Source organism: Balaenoptera borealis (genome assembly GCF_965194805.1).
Source record: "Balaenoptera borealis genome assembly, chromosome: 10".
In the NCBI taxonomy this organism is placed as follows: domain Eukaryota; kingdom Metazoa; phylum Chordata; class Mammalia; order Artiodactyla; family Balaenopteridae; genus Balaenoptera; species Balaenoptera borealis.
Window position 1 is genome coordinate 100,983,761 of NC_138874.1, and position 24,156 is coordinate 101,007,916.

The 24,156-nt window shown below is 42.5% G+C and overlaps 1 protein-coding gene and 1 long non-coding RNA gene across 8 annotated transcripts in view; one reads left to right on the forward strand and one right to left on the reverse strand.

Annotated features, from left to right (window-relative positions):
• The window catches only part of GPAM (glycerol-3-phosphate acyltransferase, mitochondrial), a 67,649-nt gene that overhangs the window by 39,311 nt on the left and 4,182 nt on the right, over nucleotides 1–24,156 (reverse strand). For 2 of the 6 annotated variants that reach the window (XR_014249252.1, XM_082408295.1), the window contains exons 1-2: nucleotides 1,683–1,824; nucleotides 230–360 (exon numbers count right to left, since the gene is read on the reverse strand). Coding sequence is in view for 5 of the 6 variants with exons in the window: in XM_082408295.1 (XP_082264421.1) it covers nucleotides 230–360; nucleotides 1,683–1,719 (168 nt within the window). In the remaining variant the exon portion in view is untranslated. Of the gene's footprint in view, nucleotides 1–229; nucleotides 361–1,322; nucleotides 1,504–1,682; nucleotides 1,825–2,169; nucleotides 2,346–24,156 lie in introns of those variants that run through there. The other 4 variants (XM_082408293.1, XM_082408292.1, XM_082408294.1 and 1 more) reach the window with 4 other exon arrangements.
• LOC309636197 lies at nucleotides 229–24,022 on the forward strand. 2 transcript variants are annotated; one of them, XR_014249290.1, is made up of 3 exons: nucleotides 229–341; nucleotides 1,663–19,688; nucleotides 19,868–24,022. It is a non-coding gene; the product is annotated as an uncharacterized lncRNA (long non-coding RNA). The 2 variants fall into 2 exon arrangements; XR_014249291.1 differs by having other exon boundaries at nucleotides 1,663–19,163.

Consider the following 24,156-nt stretch of genomic DNA (forward strand, 5'->3'; position numbering starts at 1 on the left):
TAACATAATCACTGTACTTAAATTTCCTACCCAATTTTCTCTTCCCAATAATATAATACCATAAGAATTTTTAAATAGACTTCATAAACAAATCTTCTAACAGCTGAAGGTAGTTTCTGTAGCTATTAACCTCTATTTGAACTTATGTTGCTTCCAATGTTTCCACCTTCATACACACTGAAATGAACATCTTTAGGCTGAACGCTTTTAACCTGTATCTTAAACTTACCCATTCCTCGCTTGCATGCTTACATCGACCAATACTGTATTCAGATGAATTTGGCAAATAAGAAACATCTATTGTGCCAAGGGTCAGTGCAGATTCATCCATGTCACAAAGCGTAACTCCCAAATCATGCGCTATAAAAAATGTATACCATATAAGTTAATGAGGGATCCAGAGAGCAAATACTAGAACTCAAAATTCTGATTTCTATATTATTTTGCCCCATGAGAGGATGTCAAATGAACTATGGAGGACTTCCCCATGTTTAGTCAATGCGTAAAAAAGGACTTTGATGTGTATATATGAACCCAGGCCATCCTGATTTAAAAAACAACAACAACAACAACATTCGTATCTTTAGACTTCATGAGCAAAACAGCTATGAATTCACGAGGGTAAATAACAGCTGATTTCAGGTATGTGACAAATAATTATTTCATCTGTGTAATTGAATAGTTCCTGGAAGTATGAAGATACGCATTTATTAAATTAAATATAAGTTACATGTATGCACACAAGTAGATAATTTTGAAAAATTATGTGCTGGGAATTTTTAGTCATACACACTATGCAATGTAAAATGGGTAAAGGTAATGAGGGCACCTCTCAAGTTTCCCACTTAAACTGAATTAAGCTCTTAATTTTCTTGTGCTGCCTTAAATGAAATGATGTTTGCACTTTTAATACATGTATAAAGCTCTAAGACAAAAGTACACTGTTCTAAAATATCTGATTTATAAGTTTTCATATCTTTGCAATAAGCCTTTCCCTACCCTAAGAAAAAATGTTCACTAACAGTGAACTGCTAAAGAAAATAGATATTAACTTAAAATATAAGAATTTTCTAACATAATTCTCAAATTATTTTAGCTTTTGACTATTTCTCACCTGGCCTTAAATTCGTCCTTTAAAACCTTGAAAGGTCATGTCCAGGTTAACAGTGTTCCTTGGAGGGCAGATTCTGATTTCTTTACAATCCCCATGTGGGTTTACAGTGGTAACTGTTATACTCAGCATGACTATACACATTCTTAACAATTTTATGAGTAACCATCTATCATAATAGGCAAGGGGAGGGAATAGTAAAGCAATGCACCTGGCATGAAAGCTCTTCTGTATTATAAAATAAAACTCAGCTATCAGTTTCAGGTGCAGAATGTAGCTACAACCGGTGGAGCCGGCTGCTGCCTGGGAAAATGAAGACTCTTCTGGCCCCTGTGATGAGGGCAGGACGAGAGGGGGAAACAGTCTTGTGCCAATAGGAAGTCCACGCTTCACCCCTCCCTCCCCATCTTTGTCCAAGGTTGAAAAGTACACCCCCCCCCCAAAAAAAAGAGAATCCTGGAGGCGCCAGGCTGTGGGCTGAGGGGAGCCAACTGTGGGTTTTAAAAGCGACAGAGGCAGGAGGGCCAGCTCTGAAGCCAAACAGATCCGAGTTCGAATCCCCCCTGCTTACCATCTGTGTGACTTTGGACGAGTTGGTTAACTTCCATGCCTTGGTTTCCCCATCTGGAAAATGGGCATGATATGATAAATCTTACCTCCTGGGTTGCTGGGAGGACTGGATAATACCCCTAAGACGCCTGGCACAGTGTCTGACGCACAGTGAGTGCTCAGTTCAATCAGTGGTCATCTGTCAACGGACTGTCCCCAGCACCAGCTGCTCCCAGAGCACGCTTGCTGCCTCAACGCCAAAGCCAATGACTCCACGTGCCCTTCGGGTGCGCGGGCGACTGAGCCCACAGGGACTTCCCTCTCGCCCAGGGGAAGCCTGCCGCAGCCCGGTCTCCCGGGGAGAGAAAAAGCCCGACCCCCCACGCCGGCACGAGCCGGGCCCATCTCTCAGGGGGAACCCGGGAGCTCGAGGGAGAGGGCTGGGGGGAGCGGACCGCCCGGCAGCTTGCTGGAGTAGCGCCGGGCCCGGTGAGAGGGCGACCACGCACCTGTCCCGGCGCTCCCGGAGCGAGCAGCCTCCCGCAGCCCGCTCCCGCCCTGGCCGCTCGCACCCTCGGCTCCGCCGGCTTCACCTCTGCAGCTGCCCGCACTTCAAGCCTCCGCCGGCGCTGCTGCAACGTCGCGCCCTGATGACGCAACCGGCGCCCGGGGTGACGAGCGCAGCCGAGAGCCAGCCAGTTCCGGGAGGGCCGGGGCCGGGGCTCCGGGCAGCTCGTGGCCTCGTGCACTGGGGACAGGTCCGAGAGTAGGCGGTGTGTCCGCAAGTGTGTCTGTGTGGCCAGGTACGGCGTGTGCTGCCTAAACGCGCGGTGATTCTGCCTGGGCGCTGAGTCACGTGAGTGTGGGTGCATGTGTCTGCGTTGTGTGAACGCTGTTCCTCTGGAAGTTTGTATCTCCGCCCGGCTCTCCTGGGAGCCTGCACGTGGGCCGTCTTTTTATGAGATTTGTAAGACTCTGCAGAATTTATTGGGCATGAGGGAGGTAGGCATTGGGAATGACCCTGTTGTGTAGTTTTCCAAACAGTGGCTGAGTGCCTTTTCCCTAAAGGAAGAATATAAGGAATTAAAAGAAAAATAAATAAGGCTTGGACGAGCCCGAGTCCAAATTTCTCTGCCTTTGGTCCTTGAAACAAATTAACAAGGGGCACAAAGAGTTTCTTTCACAGTATTTGTCGTGCCATTGACAAGGCCAGTGGTTATCAAGAGATTAGCAGTTTAGAAGGGAAAAGATAACCTTTTACGTGCACTTAAGCAACAAAAATTAACTATGAACTAGCAGACGGTACAAAGATCGTTAAGGCCTAATCCCTGCTCTCACACCTCTGCCACCAGTCATCTCCTCTGCACACATGAACCCCAACCCTCTCTTCCAAACAATCTCTGCCCATGTCCATCCATCAGAAACCATCCACAGCTCCCACAGTCCAAATGCCTGAGCGTGGCATCTAAGGCTTCCACAGAGAGGCCTCTGCTTTTCCCACTGTTCTCCATCAAGAGCCCCTGCTTCAGCCTCTCCCATTGTCCCTTGTGAAGCCCTGGGCCCTCATACTCCTAACTGTGCTCACACCTCTCTCAGCTAAATTTGACAAGTTCTGTGTTGAACTAGGACTCCAAGCTCTTTCCCTAATGTCTCCAGCCCTCCATAAACACACTGTCATTTAAATCTTTACTAAATTTGTTACAGTATCGCTTCTGTTGTACATTTTGGGTTTTGGGCCACAAGGCACATGGGATCTTAGCTCCCCCACCAGGGATCCAACCCACACCCCCTGCATTGGAAGGCGAAGTCTTAACCACTGGACTGCCAGGGAAGTCCCAGTGCCTGTTTCTTAGGTAAAACTATGATACTTTGTTATAGTAAATACATAACAGTAAACACAGTATCTACTTGTTGAAGCTAAGGAACAAGAAGTAAAACAAGAGTTCTTTCTCTTGCACTTGCTACTTCTGTTTATAAATCCATCCCAAAACAATTCAAAACAGCAGGAATTGTTATTCATTTAAAAAAAGATTTTGAGCTTCTTGAAGTCAAGGACCCTGTCTTAATTCAACCCCCCCTCACACACCTTAGCTCCAAGCACACACCTAAGTATTTAAGGCCTATGATGACTAGAATAAGATGAATTCTCATCCCAAAATATAATGAAATTTGTGTACAGATTACTGACCCCTGACATTAAAAAAAAAAAAAAAGAAAAAAAGAAAAGGAGGGGAGAAAATAGAGGAAAGTCACAGGATTTGAAGTCACTGTTAAAGAGAAAGAAATGAGAAATGAAGTAGAGCACCACAGGAATTAAAATGTAAGCCAGAGGGGAAAATTAGGTTCTTATATAAACTTCATTTGTAGGCAACTCTTCTGCAACACCCATTGCACAAGAGTTTACAGTACTTGGAGGAGATGTGGATTGCAGTGCACAGATTACTAAATGAGAACTGTTTTGGAAGCAAGTGACACTCTTGGCAGTCTTTTATCAACAGAACCACAATAATTTATAGTAATCCAGATACAATCTAGTCAGCCAAGGTGGAGCAACAAGGACTGAAGGACTGAATTTACTCTCCTGCTAAGACGACAACAACAATAAAAAAATAAAGCAAAATATATAAAACAGGAAGCAGTGCAGGACAGTGGTCCATAAGGGAAAGGAAATGAATGAGGTTAAGCACTATGATTGCCTCAGCCTACTGCCTAGAAAGAGTTGCCAGGCTATAGTGCAGACAGGGGTAATCCAGGAAGAGCTAGGCAGACTTTCTGAGTTGAGGAGCTAGAACTGGGAGACCAGGAAGGCCAAAACAGCTGGAATTGGGAGTAGAGTACCAGAGAGGTGTGCCTGTTCCCACAAGGCAGAGTGAAAACATAACCAGTGAACATATGGGACCAGGAATAAGGCCTGATCCTGGCCCCCAGACCGGAAAATCCCATAACTCGCAACTCAAAAAGTCTTGCCTCAGTAGTGGGGTAAAATTAACCCTAGAGTAAAACTTCTCCGGTCCTACCTAACAAATCTTAAAAGGCAGCCCCCAAAGGATCAAACTTGACAAGAACAAAATATCCCAAAACAAAGTACAAGAATACTTAAAGGATATCAAAAATATCTAGCACCCAACAACATAAAATTCACAATGTTACTCTTCCAATCAAAAATCATCAGGGATGCAAAAGGAAGCAGGAAAGAATGAACCACAATGAGGAGAAAAATTAATTAATTGAAGGAGTCCCAGAAATGACAGAGATGATAGAATTGGTAAATAAGGACACTAAAAAAATACTTACAACTATATTCTGTAAGTCCAAGAAAGTAGAGGAAAGATTGAGTTAAGTAGAGATGTGAAAAACTTTAAAAAGACCCAAATCAAACATCTAGATATTATAAAACCATTGTCTGAGATTTTTAACACACACACATGCACACATCACTTGTACAGGACGAACAGCAAGTTAGACGTTACTGGGAAAAAAAAAAAAGATTAAAGAACCAGAAAATATTGCAATAGAAACTATCCAAAATGAAACACAAAGAGAAAAAAGTAAAGACTGAAAATAAAAATGAACAGAGTATCAGTGAGCTTAATATATACGCAATTGGCATCCCTGAAGAAAAGGAGAAATATAAGAAATACATATTTGAAAAAATAATGGCTGAAAACTTCCCATATTTGATTAAAACTATAAACTCAACAAATCCAAGAAGCTCAACAAACTCTAAGTAGAAACAAGAAGAAAACTATACCAAAGAAAATCTCAATTAAATTGCTTACAACCAGTGATAAAATGAAAAATCTTAAAAACAGAGGAAAAAAGACACATTTCAGTGCAGAGGAACAAAGATAAGAATATCAGGAGACTTCTCATCAGAAATATGCAAATGAGAAGATAGTGAAGCAGCATCTTTAAAGTACTCAAAAAGAAAACTGTCAATTTAGGATTCTTTCCCCTAACATGTATTTCAAACACAAGACAAAATAAAGACATATCTGACACACAAAAGCTGAAAGAATTCACCGCTAGCAGACACTACAAAAAATGTTAAAAGAAACTCCTTCAGGTAGAAAGAAAATACAACCAGATGGAAATTTGAATCTACATAAAGGAATTAAGAGCTCAAGAAATCATAAATCTGTAGGTAAATAATTTTTTTCCCTTTTAAAACTCTTTTAAAAGATAATAGCTTAATGCAAAAATAAAAACAATATTTTGGAGGGGTTATAATATATGTAGAAATAAAATGTATGACAACAGCACAACATCCAGAAAGGGGGAAGTATCTGTTGTTGTAATATTCTTATACTAAGCGTAACGTGGTGTAATATACTTGAAGGTAAACTGTGATAAGTTAAAGATGTATACTCCAACTCTTAAAACAACTGCCATAAAAGTAAAACAAAGAGTTGTAGCTAATACATCAACGAAGAAAATAAAGCAGAATCATTAAAAAAAAAAAAAGTCATTCGAATCCAAAAGAAGGCAGTAAATGAGGAGAAAGGAAAGAAAAATGGATTGATAAAGAAAAAACGCATAGCAAGATGGTAGATTTAAATTCATGCATATAAGTAATCACCCCATTTAAAAGGCAAAGATTGTCAGACTGGAGAAAAAAGCAAGAACCAACTGTATGCCATCTATAAAAAGAAAAAAAAAAATCACTTTAAATATAAAGAAAAATAAGTTAAACAATTGAAAAACAATGTACCATGCTAATGATAATCAGAAGAAATATGGGTGGTTATATTAATATCATACAAAGTAGATTTCAATACAAAGAATATTACCAGAAATAAAGAGGATCATTTCATAATGATAAAGGAGTCAATCCATCAAGGGGAAAAAACAATTCTAAATATTTATGCATCTAGTACAAAGCTTCCAAATATATGAATCAAAAACTGACAGACTTTCAAGGAGAAATAGAAAAATCCATGATTATAAACAGCAATTTCAGCACCTCTCTTTCCATAACTGAGCAAGTAGGCAGAAAATCAGTGAAGATATACAAAGCTTGTACAATACTATCGACCAACTTGGCCTAATTGACATTTATAGAACACTACACCCATAGATAGAATATCATTTTTTCAAGTGAATACGGAACGTGTCTTGGTAAAACTTGCCATAAAACGAGTCTCAATAGATTTATAAGGATTCAAATCACATAAAACTTACTCTGACGACAATGGAAATTAGAAATCATTAACTTAGAGGTATCTGGAAAATCCCCAAATATTTGGAAACTAACACGCTTCTAAAAAACAAAAACAAACAGACAAGAAAACACACCACCGTTTAAAGAATAAATAAATAAGAATGAAAATTAGAAGGTATTTTGAACTGAATGATGGTGAAAACACCCCTTATAAAGGCTGGGACTCAACACCTTGAAATACCACCCTGAGATCAGTGATTTGAGTTGAGACCTGTCTTCTTTTCTAATACAAATATATTAGTGCTATAAACTTCTAAGTTTTGCTTCAGCTACATCCGTCAAATTGTGACATGTGCTTTTTTTTCTCTGCAAGAATATTATGAGGAACAGTGTCAACTGACTTGCCGAAATCCAATGATAAAATATCTATGACATGCCCTGATCTCAAATGCAACAATTACTCCATCAAAAACTTTTAAAGGATATAAAGTCTGGCCTGACTTACTCTTACTGAATCTATGCTGTTCTCATCATCTACTTTCCTCTAGATTTGTTTTCTTCATTCATTTATTTAATAAATATGTATAGAACACCTACTGCCTGCCAGGCAGCATAGGATAAGATAGCCTAGGAGACCTACACAACTGTTTGATAATTGTGTCCCGAAGGATTCAAAAATCAACAGCAAGTTCAGTAGCCTGTGGCTTCTACAACTCAGTTGATTTGGGGCAGGCAATGAGACCTGTCTGTCCAATATCCATTCATTCCTTGCGGGTTCCTGGCTATTAGAAGCCTGATTTTATTCAGAGTGATCTCTTGCCCAACCCCGAGAAAAGAGTGAATCAAAGTATCTGAGTTAATTATGATAATCTTGTTCTCTAATATTCTAACTGTCCCTGCACCCAAGATGGTCTTATGACCCAGTTCTGGGCAATGACACCTAAGAGAAAATCAAACTTGAGGATTTCTGGAGAAGTGTTTCTTTCCTAGTAAAAGGGAACAGATACAGCTGGCACTGCTTCTTTTTCACTTTTTTTTCCCCATTTGCTCTGTAATTTAATGTCCAAACCCCACATTACCAATCACACACCTCTGGATTTTAAGCCACTGAAATCCTTTTTCTGTTACTCACAGACAAATTGCATTCCTGACTCATATTTAATTTTTAAGCACAGTTATTCCGGCTGCTAGAATAACTCAAACATATGGGAGAAAAAGAGCATTGAGAAATAGTCCCTGTCAGTATATCACACTGGGGGATGGCAATGGACGTGACCTTGGAGCTTGCCATTTAGAATGTACCTTAGGCCAGAAGAGAATGGAATCCCCTCTGACTCACTTTTACCACATGTGTGACAGAACAGGTACTTCAATTTGACTGAAAACTGCTTCATAGTAGATTAAGCCAAAATCTTCAAATAAGCCAAGCAGGAGGCAGTCATGCTTCTGGGAGAGCTGGCTTGGCATCTTCTACTGTGTGGGCTGCATGACAAAGCTGATCCACCCACCCCAGGAAGCAAGGCCAGTGGGAACTAGGTAGGGTTCCAGGCTTTCAGCCACAAGCAGGGCCTCAGTGCAGGGCACCAGCTCTAGAGTTGGGAAGCAGGGCACTGAATCAGTAACTGCTAGGGCTGGGTAATTAAGAAATTAGCTTCCAAGTCAATTTCTTCTGTTTACAACTGTTAGCTCATTCTTAAAAAGGAAAGTTATTTTTCCTTCTCCCCGGAGTGTAGCCAGGCTCTGTGGTTTAAGTCCTGAGGTTCTGTTGAAAGAGGCTAAGTCATTGCCATCAGCAGCCTTTTTGTTACTGAAAGACAAAAAAATGGGAAACTATTGACTGTCATTGGTCACCAGAGGAGACAAAACCTGAACGGGCCTTCGCTTTCTCTGTGGAATCAAGCTGGTTTGTGTGACAGGGAGAGGTTGTCTGAGGGGGTAGAGGCCAGGAAGGCCCAGGTGCTGAGAAGGGGCTCAGGATGGAGGGCTCTGCTTACGGATCTGATTGGAGATGGCTCCAATGTGGGCCCTAGAGGTGGCAGATCTTCAGAAGGAGGGTGAAGGTGGAAGCACTATGGAGAGAAGAGAGAGTCTTGGGAGCCTCGGTGAAGGTCGCGGTGTCTGAGCACGTTGGGAAAACAGAGCGCCACGCACCGTGCAGGGTGTAGGCAGGGAACAGTGGTGAAGAGGGCCAGCCTGAACAGAGCCAGGGCCTCTGGCTCACAGCACATGTGCCAGGGAAACGGAGAGGAGGGGAGTCCCAACACTGATCACCATTGGACTTCTAGGGACCCTTGACACGAGCAGTTTGGAGACAGATTAATTCAACATCACTTCATTCATAACACATTGACTGAGAGCCCGCTTTGTGCCAAGCATCTTTTTCAGGCACCGAGGATACACACTTGAGGCTGCCCTCATGGAATTAATAGTCTAACGGCCTACAGAATGTTGGGAGGGAGACAGTAGGGAGAGTAATAAACAAGCAAACAAATAAAATCATGACAAGTTTTGGAAACTGCAATGAAGATCCAACAGCACCTGTCACAGAGAGTAACAGAGGTGACCAACATTAGATAAGGTGATGGGAAGGGCCTCTCTAAGGGAGGAGCAGCTACCTTGAGGCTGGGGTGTGAGAGGGATATGAAAGGAGACCAGGAAAGATCTTTCCAAAAAGAGGGAACTATACCTGCCAAAGCCCTGAAGGAGGACAGAGCTTGGCAGAGAGAAGTGAACAAAGGCCAGTGCGGGCTGAGGGAGTGAAGGGGATGTGGCAGAGGGAGGGGTTGGGAAGACAGAAGGGGCCAGATAGAGCAGGGCTTTTTAAGCCGTAGTAAGAAGTTTGAAAAATTAGAAATAAAATGGTGATGGGTCATAAATGTCGTGGTGGAATCCACATGCCCTTTACCTTATAAAGATTAGAAAAGAATGCATCAAAACAAACCCAGGTCTGTGGACCTGGACAGCCCAGAAGGAGAAGAAATGGGCATTGATTCAGGAGTTATGATGTAGGCAGGGGCCTACCTGCTGCAAACTGGCCTCAGAGAACTTAGGCAAGAGGTAAGTACATTTTGTAAGCTACCACTTATTGGGCACTTACTATGTGCCAGGCACTGTTCTAGTACTTCATAGGCATTATCTCAAGCAATCCTTTGTATCAAGCATGGTGCTGTGTGAAAAATAGCCTGTGCCAGACAGCCGCTAGTGGACTGTAATACAGAATTCTACTTAGAAAGGTCTTAGAAGAACTGAAAGGACAAAAGGGGATAGTGAGGCAGCCTAGAGATTAGCAACAATGGAAGAACACTACCCTCCCTAGGGCTGGAGTGACAAAGCCAGGTGCTAACAGAGCCACTAGGCAACAGCTGGGGCCAAGGAGAGAGGGGCTGCCTAGGGGGAGCCGAAATCACAGAGCTGCCACCACTGGAGATGCCCCCTGAGAAAAAGGGGGATACCCTCCCTGGCTTTTACTTCTTTCTGGCCTCGTCTGCCAGCCCTCCTACTGGCTGAAGCAAACTACAGGGGAATCTAAGGAATGAATTTGCAGGGGGCTACCTCACCCACCCACCCAGCCCCTCCCCAGACATAGAGTAGAGCAGAGAAGGATGGGGATTGGATCTGAGAGCAAATAGGCAAATAAGGTGCCCATCCTCCCAGCAGCCCCATGAGCTAGGAACTATTATTACCCTGATTTTCCATATGGGAAAACTGAGGCACAGGGAGAGGTTAGGTGAATTTGGTATGTGGAAGAACCCTGATTTGAATTCAGATCCACCTGATTCTAGAGCTGAGACATGGAACTGATAGCGTTACTCAGCCAGCATAGGTGACAGCCTGGGAGTTAGGACTGGGCCACCAGATCCCAGGTCTGAAAAGCTTATCTTTATGTTAAACCCCACTCCATGAAGGAGCTGAGGGTAGTGATACTAAGAGGTGGTTGGCTTAAAAACTGAGCTGCTGCTAGTTGGGACATCAGTGGACTAATCCTGAGTCCTTCCAGCAGAATGTCTGAGAGTTGTGACAGGACTTTGAAGCCCAACAACCTGGGTTCCAATCATGGTCTGCCATCTACCAGCTGTGTGACCCTGAGAAAGTTATTTAACCTCTCTGAGCCCCAAAATTCTCTCATTTTAAAAGTGGATTTGCTAATGTTCACTTACTGGGTTATTTTAAGGTAAAATGGAATAATGTATACAGATAATTAGCATATTGCCTGCCACATGGTGAGATTTACTAGATAGTAGCTATTACTATGATTGTTGTTAGTCTCCTCTTGCATAGACTCTGGAGACAAAAGAGAGGGTCCTATTCCTTTGAGCTTGAATCCTAGTGAGGAATTTGTCCTAAAATCTTTGGAACTCATATCAACCATTAAGGTTACTTTGTTCTGGGAAGAATGTCTCTGTATCAGTCAGGATGGGCTAGGTTATGATTAAGTAACAGATGTCTCAGAGTCTTGAGACAACAAAGTTTATTTGCCCATGCTACATGGACACTGCAGGTTATTACAGGGGCTCTGCTTATAAGGTCACTAAGGGAGGCTCCATCTTGACACTTGCTTCCTTGACTGCTGAGGCTGGGACCAGAGATTATAGCGAACCATGCACTGGCTCTTAATCCACACATCACGTCTGTTCCCATTTCATTAGCTAAATCATCATATAAAGCAAGAGAGTGAAGCAAGAGGTGGTGTAATCCCACCATGTGCCCAAAACAAGGTAACTAAACATTTATGAACAACCCTAATGACTATCAGAACAACCTCAGTGAACCTTCTGGTTGGGCTGGATAAAGCAAAGGCCCCAATCTGGAATGAAGGGATTCAGGAGCCTCTAACAGGCCAGACTACCCTATATGACATCACAAAAGTTTGTCCTTGTTGTGCCTAGAATTGCATCTCCGAAGACATTGTCTTTTAGGAAAAACTTTTCTTCCTAAATATTGCTTAAGACCACTTCTCTGAAAACTGCTGTTGGTTCTTGGAACATATGATCCAACATGGTTTGTGGAGCTGAGATGCTGACGGTAAACAAAGCATCTTGTCTTCTGGGAGAGGGATCCTAATGTAGGCTAGATTCTTCATGCCCAGACTTACCCGGGACCTTTCTTCCACTGTTGTATAACCTGATGTCAGATTATTGCGTACTGATGGCTTGTGGAGCAAGTTCAAGCTCTGGGTGTAAGCCTCTCCTCAGCTCTCACAACCCCATGTCCTGCTGGATTTCTTTCTACCTACCTGAATGTTCTTTCTTGGCATCTTTTGCTGGTTCAAAGCCCTCCTTCACTCTCATTCCACACTCTGTCCTTAGCAGACCAGGAACCTAGGAGTCATTCTTAACTTCTTCCCACATCCAATCAAATGCTAACTTCTGGCAATTTTACCTTCTAGATAGCTTTAAACTCATCATCTTTTTATCTTCCTCTCTACTTGAACTGTCTTATTCCAGGCCACCACCATCTTCCCTGGGCGGCACAACAGCTTACTACCCAGACTCCTCATGTCTGCTTTCTACCCACCACCCTCCCAAACACCCCACATATCAGCCAGGATGAACATTTGAAAGTACAACACTGACGATGTCAAACACCCCCATTTCTCTGCCTGATCCCCACTCCAACCAATTAAAATCTTTTCAATTATTCCTTATAGTTTTTAGAAATGCCAGTGCCTGGCACATTCCACCCTTGTTAATCTCACCACCCTCATCTCCTCCCACTTTCCCTCTTTTTCTCCAACTTCAGTCACCCTTTCTTTCTTTCAACCCCCAAGAAAAATGGGCTCTACTCTTCCATTGCACAAACTGCTTTCTCTGCCAGCAGAGAGAGCACAACCCTTTTTTCTCTGCAACTCATGCTTCATAACGTAGCTCAGATCTCACCTCCTCATGAAAAACTTTTTGACCCTCAGACTAAGGCAGGCCCCATATCATATGCTTCTTCCCCAGGGGACTTATCACAATTATAATTGAATATTAATTAATTGTAGAATTAGCCATTTAAGATCTGCCTCTCCCTCTTGAATGTCCATCTTGATTTCTCCCATTCCTTTCCTTCGTATTCCTAGCACCTAACAGTACCTTGTACAACACAGATTCTTAAGATCTATTTGTCAAATGTCTAAATACATGATTAATTAACAATTAACAAAGGAGGGTATGAATGGCTATGACAATGGTCAAGAGTCCTGGACAAGGGTAGCTCTAGGAACAGAAGTATTCAAGGAGAGATATATGAACCTAGAGTTTTGGGTGCTCAGGACTCACGGGTCTTGGGGAAGGCATGTATCCAAGCTTGACAGGGAGATAGGAAGCAGATTTCCCATTCCACTCCCACCCCAACTTCCTGAGCCAGAGTAGAGGGAAGAACATAATACAAGGGAGAACAGGGGCCCAACTCTCCAGTGGTAACCAGCAACACAGCGGGAGGTGGTCCACAATGGATAAGAACGCCACAATTAAGAACAAGGCAAAGCACACTAGTGTCCAATACACTTGAAGGAAGGAATTTGAAAATACTTGAAAGGGAAAGCTAGACATGGCTGGAGACAGACTTATTTTTATTTTTCTTCCCTCAGAATCAGTCTTTGTCAAAAAAGAAAAAAATTTTCATGAAGGGGACAAGGAGAAACGGGCCTACTCTGCATTTATTCTTTTTCTAATGAGTTCAAAGTAAGCTAGAAACTTACTTATTAAGTCTAATTGAAAGGAAGATCAATAGAAGTTCAGCTGAGGCTCATTTTTAGAATACTTTTAAATAAATTTACTTTCATTACTTTTGGGGACATAGAAGCTCTAAGATTTTCTTTTGGAAAATTATTCTCCTGGGTATTCTAAACATACTCCTTAAAACTGTCTCTGGCTTTTAACTTACAGATTTCCCAAAAGAAAATTTTTCCAAAGTAAAGAGTGTTATCAACCCAATTTCCAATTTCTAAATTGCCTGATATAAAGTGAAACCTGAATAAGCATGATGCAGCTGACTGCGGTTTTAACCAAATATTTTCTGATGGTCCTCATCATATTATTCCATAAAATATTTGAAATTTATTACAAGGATGACCTCCAACATGAAGGTAAGATATTAGAAAACAGGCTTTCCATAATTGAGGGTCACAGGGTGCAATCCTCTCTCCCAACCCCCCTTTGTTATTCTGCTGTCTTGCAGGGGGATTAAGTCTGACCCTTCACTCAGTTAGGATGACTTACACCTCACCTGTTCCTGTTGCGTATCCAATTCTGCTTAGGAGATGGCAAAACATTTTCCCCTTTATCAAATTATTTTACAGTTACTTTTTCCAGAGGCTTTCTGTTCTGGTCCAGGGTTCCTACTTCACCTCTGTCTATAAATTTAACCCACATACATGAATTGTGGAATTCCTAGTAGCCACTATAGGCTACGGATGGGATTACACAAACCTTAATATCCACAATGTTGGTTTTTCTATAGATTATTTATAAGTGATTTTCTTAGAGAATAGTCTGTCTAAATTTCTAGGCCGCCTGCTCATTAATTGTTGATGATATTGGGTTGTCCAAAAAGTGCCTTCGGTTTTTAAGTAAAAATAAAAGACACATTTTTCATTTTCACCAAGAACTTTATTGAACAACATATTCACCCTTTTGTTCCACTACCTTCTGCCACTTTTCAGGCAACTTCATAATTCCATCTTCCCAAAACTTTTTATCTTTTTTGAGCAAAGAACTGTTCCAGGTACCTTTTACAGTGTTCCAGGGAATTGAATTTTTTTCCATTAAGAGAATTTGGTAAAGACTGAAATAAATGGAAATCCAAAGGTACAATGTCTGGTGAATACGGTGATGAATCAGAACTTCCCAGGCAAGGTGTAACAGCTTTTGCCTGGTCATCAAAGAAACATGCAGTCTTGCATTATCCTGATGGAAGATCATGCGTTTTCTGTTGACTAATTCTGGATGCTTTTCGTCGAGTGCCACTTTCAGTTGGTCTAACTGGGAGTGGTACTTGTTGGAATTAATCGTTTGGTTTTCCGGAAGGAGCTCATAAGAGGACTCCCTTCCAATCCCACCATATACACAACATCACCATCTTTGGATGAAGACCAGTCTTTGTTGTGGTTGGTGGTGGTTCATTTCACTTGCCCCACAATCTCTTCCGTTCCACATTATTGTACAGTATTCACTTTTCATCGCCTGTCACAATTTGTTTTTTTGTTTGTTTGTTTGTCTTAACATCTTTATTGGAGTATAATTGCTTTACAATGGTGTGTTAGTTTCTGCTTTCTAACAAAGTGAATCAGCTGTAACACACGGAAAGGTCAGGGAATGGACAACAATGTATTTGGAGATACTTGAGCTCAGACCTCAGCCATCTCATCCTTGGATTTTTTTTTTTTTTTTAATGCTTTACAGAGAAGCATATATTTTTGATTAACAGTGCAGCAATATCTATAATGACTGAGAGGATCTGCCAAAAGAATAAAGCCTCCTACCCACCCCCACCAAAAAGAAAACTCTTAAAACAAATTGTGTGGATGGACCTAGAGTCTGTCATACAGAGTGAAGTAAGTCAGAAAGAGAAAAACGAATAACGTATGCTAACACATATATATGGAATCTAAAAAACAACAAACAAAAAAATGGTTCTGAAGAACCTAGGGGCAGGACAGAAATAAAGACGCAGATGTAGAGAATGGACTCGAGGACATGGGGAGGGGGAAGGGTAAACTGGGACGAAGTGAGAGAGTGGCATAGACATACATACACTACCAAGTGTAGAATAGATAGCTAGTGGGAAGCAGCCGCATAGCACAGGGAGATCAGCTGGGTGCTTTGTGACCACCTAGAGGGGTGGGATAGGGAGAGTGGGAGGGAGATGCAAGAGGGAGGAGATATGGGCATATATGTATATGTATTACTGATTCACTTTGTTATAAAGCAGAAAGTAACACACCATTGTAAAGCAATTATACTCCAATAAAGATGTTAAAAAAATAATAGTTACAATAATAAAATTATCTACTTGGTCAATAACCTCACTTTATAAACCACGGTGACTCTTAGCCAAATTCAAATTAAGCAGAGTAGTCAGCTGACTCTCCTCTGCATGTGACATGCAATCTGTTCTTATTCACAAAACCAAACGTGGCACAAATAGGAATCCTTTATTAATCAGGCATGTGCTTCACGATTTTACAACATGGCTGCCATTCAGACACATCCAAAATGATAATTATTCTGAGCCATTAATTACAGCTGGACAAACTATATTATGCAGAACTGTGAAGGGTCTTGGAATGTTGAGTATAAAACTCAATCTATGGTTTTAATCTGTGTGTGCCCCATTTTCCTCATCTGCAAAATAAGTCTAATAATAGTACATACTTTATAGGGTTAATGTGAGGATTAAGAGTTAAAATATATAAGGCTCTAGGACAGTGCCTGGTGCATAGTGGGAACTATATAATGTTTGCAGTCATGATAAGAATCCCCAGGAGAATGTGTAGTCCTCTAAAAGGAAGGCTGCATTTGACCCAACAACCATCAATCCCCCTTGCTTTCACAGGTCATAAGTGATAAATGTGGTCTTTGAGAATCACAGGCTTGCCCAGCTCCAACTCAACAAATGTTCCTTTTCCAGTTAGAAAATTTCTAGAATTTTCCTTTGATAACCATGTTATAGATTGAGTCAGTAAAGTCTTTAAAGCAGTAGTTCCTAACTTTTTGGAATCAGGGAACACTTTGAGAGTGTAATGAAACTCTAGACTTCCTCCTGATTAAAAAAAAAAATGTACATGTAAAAGTTTGCATTTCATTTCAGGGGGCTCATAACCGCCCCCCCCATGATCATTCATGGACCCCAGATTAAGAATCAGTGTTTGAAAGCATGGCTTGGAAGAGAGCCACCTTTGGATCTTGTTCTTTTGAGAATGTCTGAAACAAAATGAGACAGAAACACATACTTGCACATTGTAAAGGAAGTATTAATTACTGTTAGCCAAGGGGGTTGATAAATAAGGGGTTCTGGTGAGGATAAAGGTGATGAAAGAGGAGGAGAATGAAGAGGAGAACACGAGGGGGAGGAGGAGTCACCCCAAATGGATCAAGGTTGATAAACTAAATGTACACTTTTACCTTTAAGTGAGCGAAGTATGCACACTGCTTGGAACTGGAACGTACCCTATGGCTATAATTATTCACAACTCTGGAGGCAGTTTATCTGATTGTATCAAAGCTTTCTTTTAAACCTCAGACAGGTAAAATATTATCACTGGGGCTCTTCACCCCCTGTTCAATGACTGAGATACAAAAGAAATGCTAATTATGGGAATTGAGCTGTGAATTTTGAGTGACCCTAGGGACAAAATGATTATCTGGTTGTCTTAAGTTGTGGGAAATTTATTAGGGGGTTTTAAGATTACATTAACTGATTTTTACCTTAAGTGCTCCACCTGGAGAAGCATTAAAGTCTCCCGATAAAGAATGATTTCAAAGAGGTAATGGCATTGGCCAGAAGACTTTTTTTTTTTGGTGAGCCAGGGGTACTGTAAGGAGAAAGCCCAAGTGAGGTGGAGGTGTCCTGCTGGGGCCATGTGATGGGCTTGGCACTTTGACTAGGGCTCACTAGAGCCCCTACTCATCTCCTATTTCCGACAGTGATGAATGCCAGAGACCAAAGAGGAAGAATAATATATTTACAACAAAGGTCATAGAATGAGGCCAAGGACCCAGTTACATTTCTGCCCCATTATGATCTTAGATTGCATCCCTGCCTCTAAAAGTCAAACATCTTCTCAGGATCTGTGAGCGGTGACATGCTCTTACCCGTGCTGACCTCTGTTCCCTTGTCTTCTACCGTCTCCCCCACCCCAAAACCTCCACTCCGCCCCAGTCCCCAAGGCCATCTCCTTGTTCTTGGACCATCCCAAGCTCACCCCTGGCTCAGGGCTTCTGTATTTATTGTCCTCTCTGCCAGGAACATTCCTTCTCTAGATATTTGCATGGCTGACTCATTCTCATGTTTCAGTCTGAGCTCAGTTAGCAAATTTCTGTCCCCTGCTTTGGCACTTTCCTTCATACTGTCCTATTTTATTTATAGCACTTATCACTGTCTGAAAGTAATCTCTTGATTTATTTTCTTCCTATTGTCAGTCGTCCCCATTAGACTGTGAGCTCCATGAGAGCGGGGATCGTCTATGTCTTGATCACTGCTGCAGCCCCCCAGGCTTAGCAGAGAGAAAGCACTAGAAATACATTTGGTGGGTAAAGGAATGAATGATCATCATAATAGCTACATGTATTGAGCTTTTCCTCTGTACCAGGCACAGGGCCGCAAATACTCTCTCACTGAATTCTCACAGCAACCCTCCAAGGTAGGTATTTCTTATCCCCACGGTACAGATTAGGTTTCAGAGAGTTTATGTGGCTTTTCCAATGTCAAAGCAAGCAAGTAACCAAGACCTGATTTGAACCAAGGTATGCTTAACTCCCACATTACACTCTAAATCAGGAGTCAGCACGCTTTTTTCCATAAAGGAGCAGATAGTAAATATTTAAGGCTTTATGAGCCATGTGGTCTCCGTTGCAACTCCTCAACTCCGTTGCAGAAAGCAACCACGACAATACACATACAAAGGGGCGTGGCAGTGTGCCAGTACAACTCTATTTATTTACAAGCAGTGGGCAGGATTTGGCCCAGGGGCCATAATTTGCAGATCCCTCCTTTAAATCATCATTCTATCTGTGCTTTGCTAGAAGGGGGTTAAACAAAACAGGAGGAGGGGAGTAAAAGAAAAGCATTAAAATGCGCGCCCTTCAAATAAGAAAGACAGCAGGTGGATAAACTAAGTTTAAAAAGGCAAAATAGGCGATGGAGTTCTGGTAAGAGTTATGACTCTACTTCTTCAACTTCTCAACTAACATAACCATCACTGAGACCACAGGAGAGTTTGATGCAAATACGGTATCCTGTTTGAACCAAGTTTCCATTCATATTGTAATTAGCCGTGATTTCACCTGCCAACACCCTAACAGACCACACATACCCTCCATCCCAAGCAGGCCCAAGATAGGCAAGATTGAAGGATAAAGTATCCCGAGACACTGTGACTATTAAAACTCTTCCTCTCTCAACCACTGAGCCTGAAAACTTCAGTCTTTTCTTCTCAAGCAAAGGTATGAGTTTGTTGGCAAGAGGTGAAAGACAAGGTATGAATCACAGGTCAGAGCCAGCCCAGAGAAATCTCCCGCAGCCTCATCGAGAAGGTGAACATATTGGTGCCCAGGTGTTTAATCAGAGTGGCTCTCGAGACTGAATATCAGCATTAACGCGAAAGATCAACTCACCAGTCCCTTGAGCCTGGGCAGCAGGGTAAGGGCTGAACTTTGGGAAGATGGGAGGTAGGGACAAAGGTGGTTTCTATAGAGGTTGGCTATGCTGGAGCCTTGGGGGCGAGGCCTCTTCTCTGCCCTGTTTTTCTCTCAGGCAGCCCTAGGGCATTAGAAACACTGTAGACAAAATACTCATTTCTCTCTTACCCTGAAGAAAGTGTCCCTCTGGAAACAGCATGTGGCTCTTAAACCAAGAGGTGCATTTTCCTCAATCTGTATGCAGTTTTCTAAACATGGGCTTTAAATGTTTGAATAGTGACAAAGATTCAAACCTCAGTCAGGCTCCTGAAGCTTTTCCGAGGCCCATGTCTGTGCTTTCTTGTAAAATCCAGTTTTTGTAAGAACGCTGCTAAGTCAGTTTCACCAGAGTCCCCATCTTTGATATCTGATTGGGTTCCTTATCCTCTGTCATCCCCCAGGTGATATCTGACACCCGAGACTTCAGCAAAGAATCCTGTTGGGTCAGTATACCCAGAATCCCCCTCACCCATGATGTTTCTTCTTGGTAATTTTCCACCCACTGACCCCCAACCTGCCCCTTAGCTATAAATCCTCACTTGCCCAGGCTGCACTTGGAGTTGAGCCCAATCTCTCACCCCCACTGTAAAATCCCATTGCAGTGGTCCCAAGTAAAGCCTGCCTTGCCATCTTTAACAAGTGTTATTTTTTTTCCCTCTAACACAGGAAGGCAGCCCCAGCATGGTAGAACCAGCATCTAGAGATGCAACATCTGACCCAGCTCTGCATTAACCAGCAATGATGTCCTGGGTACCCCTCGCCACTCGCTTCCTTTTTCTGAGCCTATTTTCTTATCAGTAACACAATGAGTCAATTTCATACCTTTTCATCCACCCAGACGTCCATCTTTTTGTTGTCTGTTTCACATCTACTATATTTATTGTTGTTAATAGCCACTATTTCAGATCGTTTATATTATTAATAAAAATTGATTTCTATTGAACACTTAGTATTTTACCAGAATTGTGCCATGTGCTTTCCATGTGTTCTAATATTTAATTCCTCATGAGGAGGAACCCTTGTGATTGCAGACTCACAGATATGACAGCTGAAGTTCAGGGAGGTGACATAAATTTCCCAAGGTCAATCAGAGAGTAAGTGGCAAAGCTGGGATTTGAGCCTGAACCTTTTTTTCTCTTTTTTTTTTCCTGAGAACTACACTGCCTTCATGAGCCCTGTAGCCCCTGGTCAGAGTCTGACCAGAGAGAAAAATGCAGATTCAAACTCCCTTGCCCTAACTATTTTTTTTTAATTAATTAATTTATTTATTTATTTTATTTTTGGCTGTGTTGGGTCTTCATTGCTGCATGTGGGCTTTCTCTAGTTGCGGTCAGCAGGGGCTACTCGTCGTTGTGGTGCGCAGGCTTCTCATTGCGGTGGTTTCTCTTGTTGCGGACCACAGACTCTAGGCACACAGGCTTCAGTAGTTGTGGCATGCAGGCTTCAGTAGTTGTGGCTCGCGGGCTTAGTTGCTCCGCGGCATGTGGGATCTTCCCGGACCAGGGCTCGAATCCGTGTCCCCTGCATTGGCAGGCGGATTCTTAACCACTGCGCCACCAGGGAAGTCTCTACCCTAACTTTTTATTACTGTACCATGATGGCTTTTGCTGGGTCAGGCTACAAAATACCAAGATGTTTTGCCTGGAGGAGATAGTGTAGGACCTGCCATGGATGTTCAACGCATGGCCTTTGCCCTTGAGACACTTAGAACCCAGGAGAGATGATAAAACACACAGCCCAGTCCATGCCCCAGGAGGAGTAGTGCCGATAACCCACAAAGTGGGAGTTCCCTCATCCTCAATTCCTTACTGTCAGTTTTGTGCTCAAGCCAACATGAAACAGTGGCATCTGCAAATCTCTGGTTATTGGAGAATCTTTTTCTTTGCTAGGGAGAGGCAGTCCCTTTAAGGATGGACCAAGTCAACAATCTGGTGGTACAAGAGATCTGGGGCTCTCCTCGAAACAAACAGTTGAAGATTTATTTTTGAGATGACATATCAGTGTTGGCTTGACAAGGAGGAGTTTGTGGGCACATGGTGGGATAAGGATAGATTCCCAGAAACAGCAGAGCAAGGCTGGCAAAGTAACTGGTTTGTGCAGATCTGATTCTCTCAGGGTTGGGGGAGAGAAAAGGGGAATGAGTTTAATTACTGAGTGTCTACTATGATCTATGTGCTTTTATATACACTGAGCATTAGGTCCACACAACAATGTATAACGTTGCTGTTTTACAGATGACGCTAGCAAGAATCCAAACAGGAATTCTAGCTCTTCTTTTCACACTTTACCTCAATGCCTGTGTAGATACCGTCCTACTCTAATTCAGCTTTTCATGAAGTAGATGGCACTCTCTCAATAGAATATCTATAAAAAATATTTAGGCTGTAAAACCTAATACAGCGCACAACACACGGTGGGAGCTCAATAAAATAGGATAAATGAACAACTCCTAATGTGGTTTCCCAAACATAGATATCATCTGATCCAATAGCTCTCAGCTGGGGGTGATTTTGCTCCCCAGGGGACATTTGGAAATGTCTGGAGAAATGCTTTGTTGTCACAAAAGGAGAGGAGTGCCACTGGTATCCAGTGGGTAGAGGCCAGGGTGCTGTTAACCATCCTACAATGCACAGGACAGCACCACAACAAAGAATTATGACCCATAATGTGCCGAGGTCGAGAAATTCTGATCTAATCCAGCATGTTTCACGAGGAACCCATGACCCAGAGAGATAAGGAGACTTGCCCAGGTTCATACATCAACAACTGGTTGATGACATCCCCTGAAGCCTTCTACACCGGTTCTTGCCAGACCTCAAGGCTAGCCAGCCAGAAGGCTGCCTGCCATAAGAGGGATGGGTTCAGTGGGAAGGAAAGACCATGTCGGCATAATGGCCCAGGCAAACCAAACACAATTCCACAGGTTCAAAAGGACCAAGACTGTCGCTCTTCAGTCTGGATCATCCCCTGAATAAGCAGCCAAGGGAGGTTCTGGAACTAGGAGACCAAGACTCAGAACACAGAGTGCTCACCTAGAGGCCTTTGCTGCCACCAGCTTCACACTCCCACTCCTTCCTTTCCTTAGGGTTGCAAACCAAACACAAGGATCAAGTCAAAGAAAGAATTTTCTTTTAATAGTTAAATAGGCAAGCTAAAAATATTAATGATTGGGTGGTCATATTAGGTCAAGTAGATATTGCCAGAAACTGATTCTCTCTAAAACATATTAGTCCTTTGCATTGTCATTGTTGCCACCAACAATTTTTGGGCCTCTTATGTGCCAAGAGATGTGTTGGGTCCCAGGGGAGAGATGGGCAGAAGGAGAAGAGGTGTCCACTAACATCACACATAAGTTATATCCTTGACCCCAAGAAGTACTCAGTCCAAACATGAGGGTCTCCTTTGCAACCGCCATCACAGAGCAAAGCCAACATTGCAAAATGGGTAAAACAAAACCCTCCTTACAGCTAAATGAAGGTAAAACAAAACCCTCATTTATCCTATTTTATTGAGCTCCCACTATGTGTTGTGCACTTTATTAGGTTTTACAGCCTAAATCATACTAAGCCCAGTATGATTCACTCATTTTAAACAACTTTTAACACAAACACTCAACTTCAGCCCAAGAATTTGGACTTTACCACTTGTGTCATCGGGATTTGGTTTGCCTGGGGGACATTTTCTTCTATCCATCAAGCTTCATGGGGGACTTCCAATGCCCTAGATCACACCTAGAATGACAGGGTAACCAGATGCAATATGGACTTCACTTAACCAGAGGAGATGCTTTGACCCCGAGGTCCCCTAACCTAAGAAGGTAAACAGAGGGCCCCCAAAAGGCTACCCTGAGCCAGGTACTGGCATCTCTTCCAGCAGTCTCTAAGCTGCCTCTCAGTGGAAGCTGGAGATCTCAGTTAACACGACTCTGAAGATGGAGTTTTATCTTGAAATTTCAATGAAAAATTAAACATCCTGATAACACTGAGTTCTAATGGCTTTTATTTCCATTGCAACTGCTTTCTGAGACAGATAATTCCCCTTTAGATTTTCATGAGTTTGGCCCAGAAATCGGATATTCAAGGCATTAAACATACAGGAGCCTGGGATGCCAAGAAAACAGTAGTGTCTATTTAAGGATTTGGCTGCCACAGGCAGCTAAATGTCTTGGGGAAGTGAGTGGAATTTGAATATATCAGCTCTGCCACTCTGCTGCAGGCTGGAAAATCAGATACTAAGAAAGACACCCCAAGGGCTCCTGCTTGGGTCTGGACATGGGTGCTAATTTCAGGGATGAGCAGCTTGATGGGCAATGATTCCCAGACCTTGAGCTATCACTTTTTTATTCTGCCCAGTCATAATATTAAAATTAAACTCAACAGAAATTGACAATCCACAAACAACATCATTTAATAAAGAAAGAATGTTTTAACAACCCAACAAGCAGGATGGACAGACTCTCAGAACAAGGGGAAGTTTCTCAAATTGAATACCCATAGCCATCTTAAAGACGTGCTACTTTGTCCTTAGTTCTTATGTCACCAGAGACTGGAAAAACCTCATAGACCAGCACCTATCTGCAGTGTGGAATCTGGGTACTGTGAGTAGCCACTGGAGTTGTGTGGAGAAGAATTAGACTTGAGACCCAGGTTGAATGGAGAAGATATTCCAGGCCAAGGATAAGGAGGGGTGAGGGGTAGAAATGGGGGCACAGGAGTTGCCCTGAGAATAAACCACTGCTCTATGGAGGCACCCTCCACGTGGTAATGCTACAGTACATTGCTTGTTTAATTACCCGTCTCTTCCACTGGGCTTTAAGTTCCTTGAGAGTAGTGTCTGTACCTTGTTGCCCTGAGTCACAGAGCTAATTAGACGTGGTGGTGTAGCAAGCCGGCATTCGAAGGAGCAATGGCAAAGCACAAGGGACACACAGTGCTGCTTCCAGGACCCATACGATC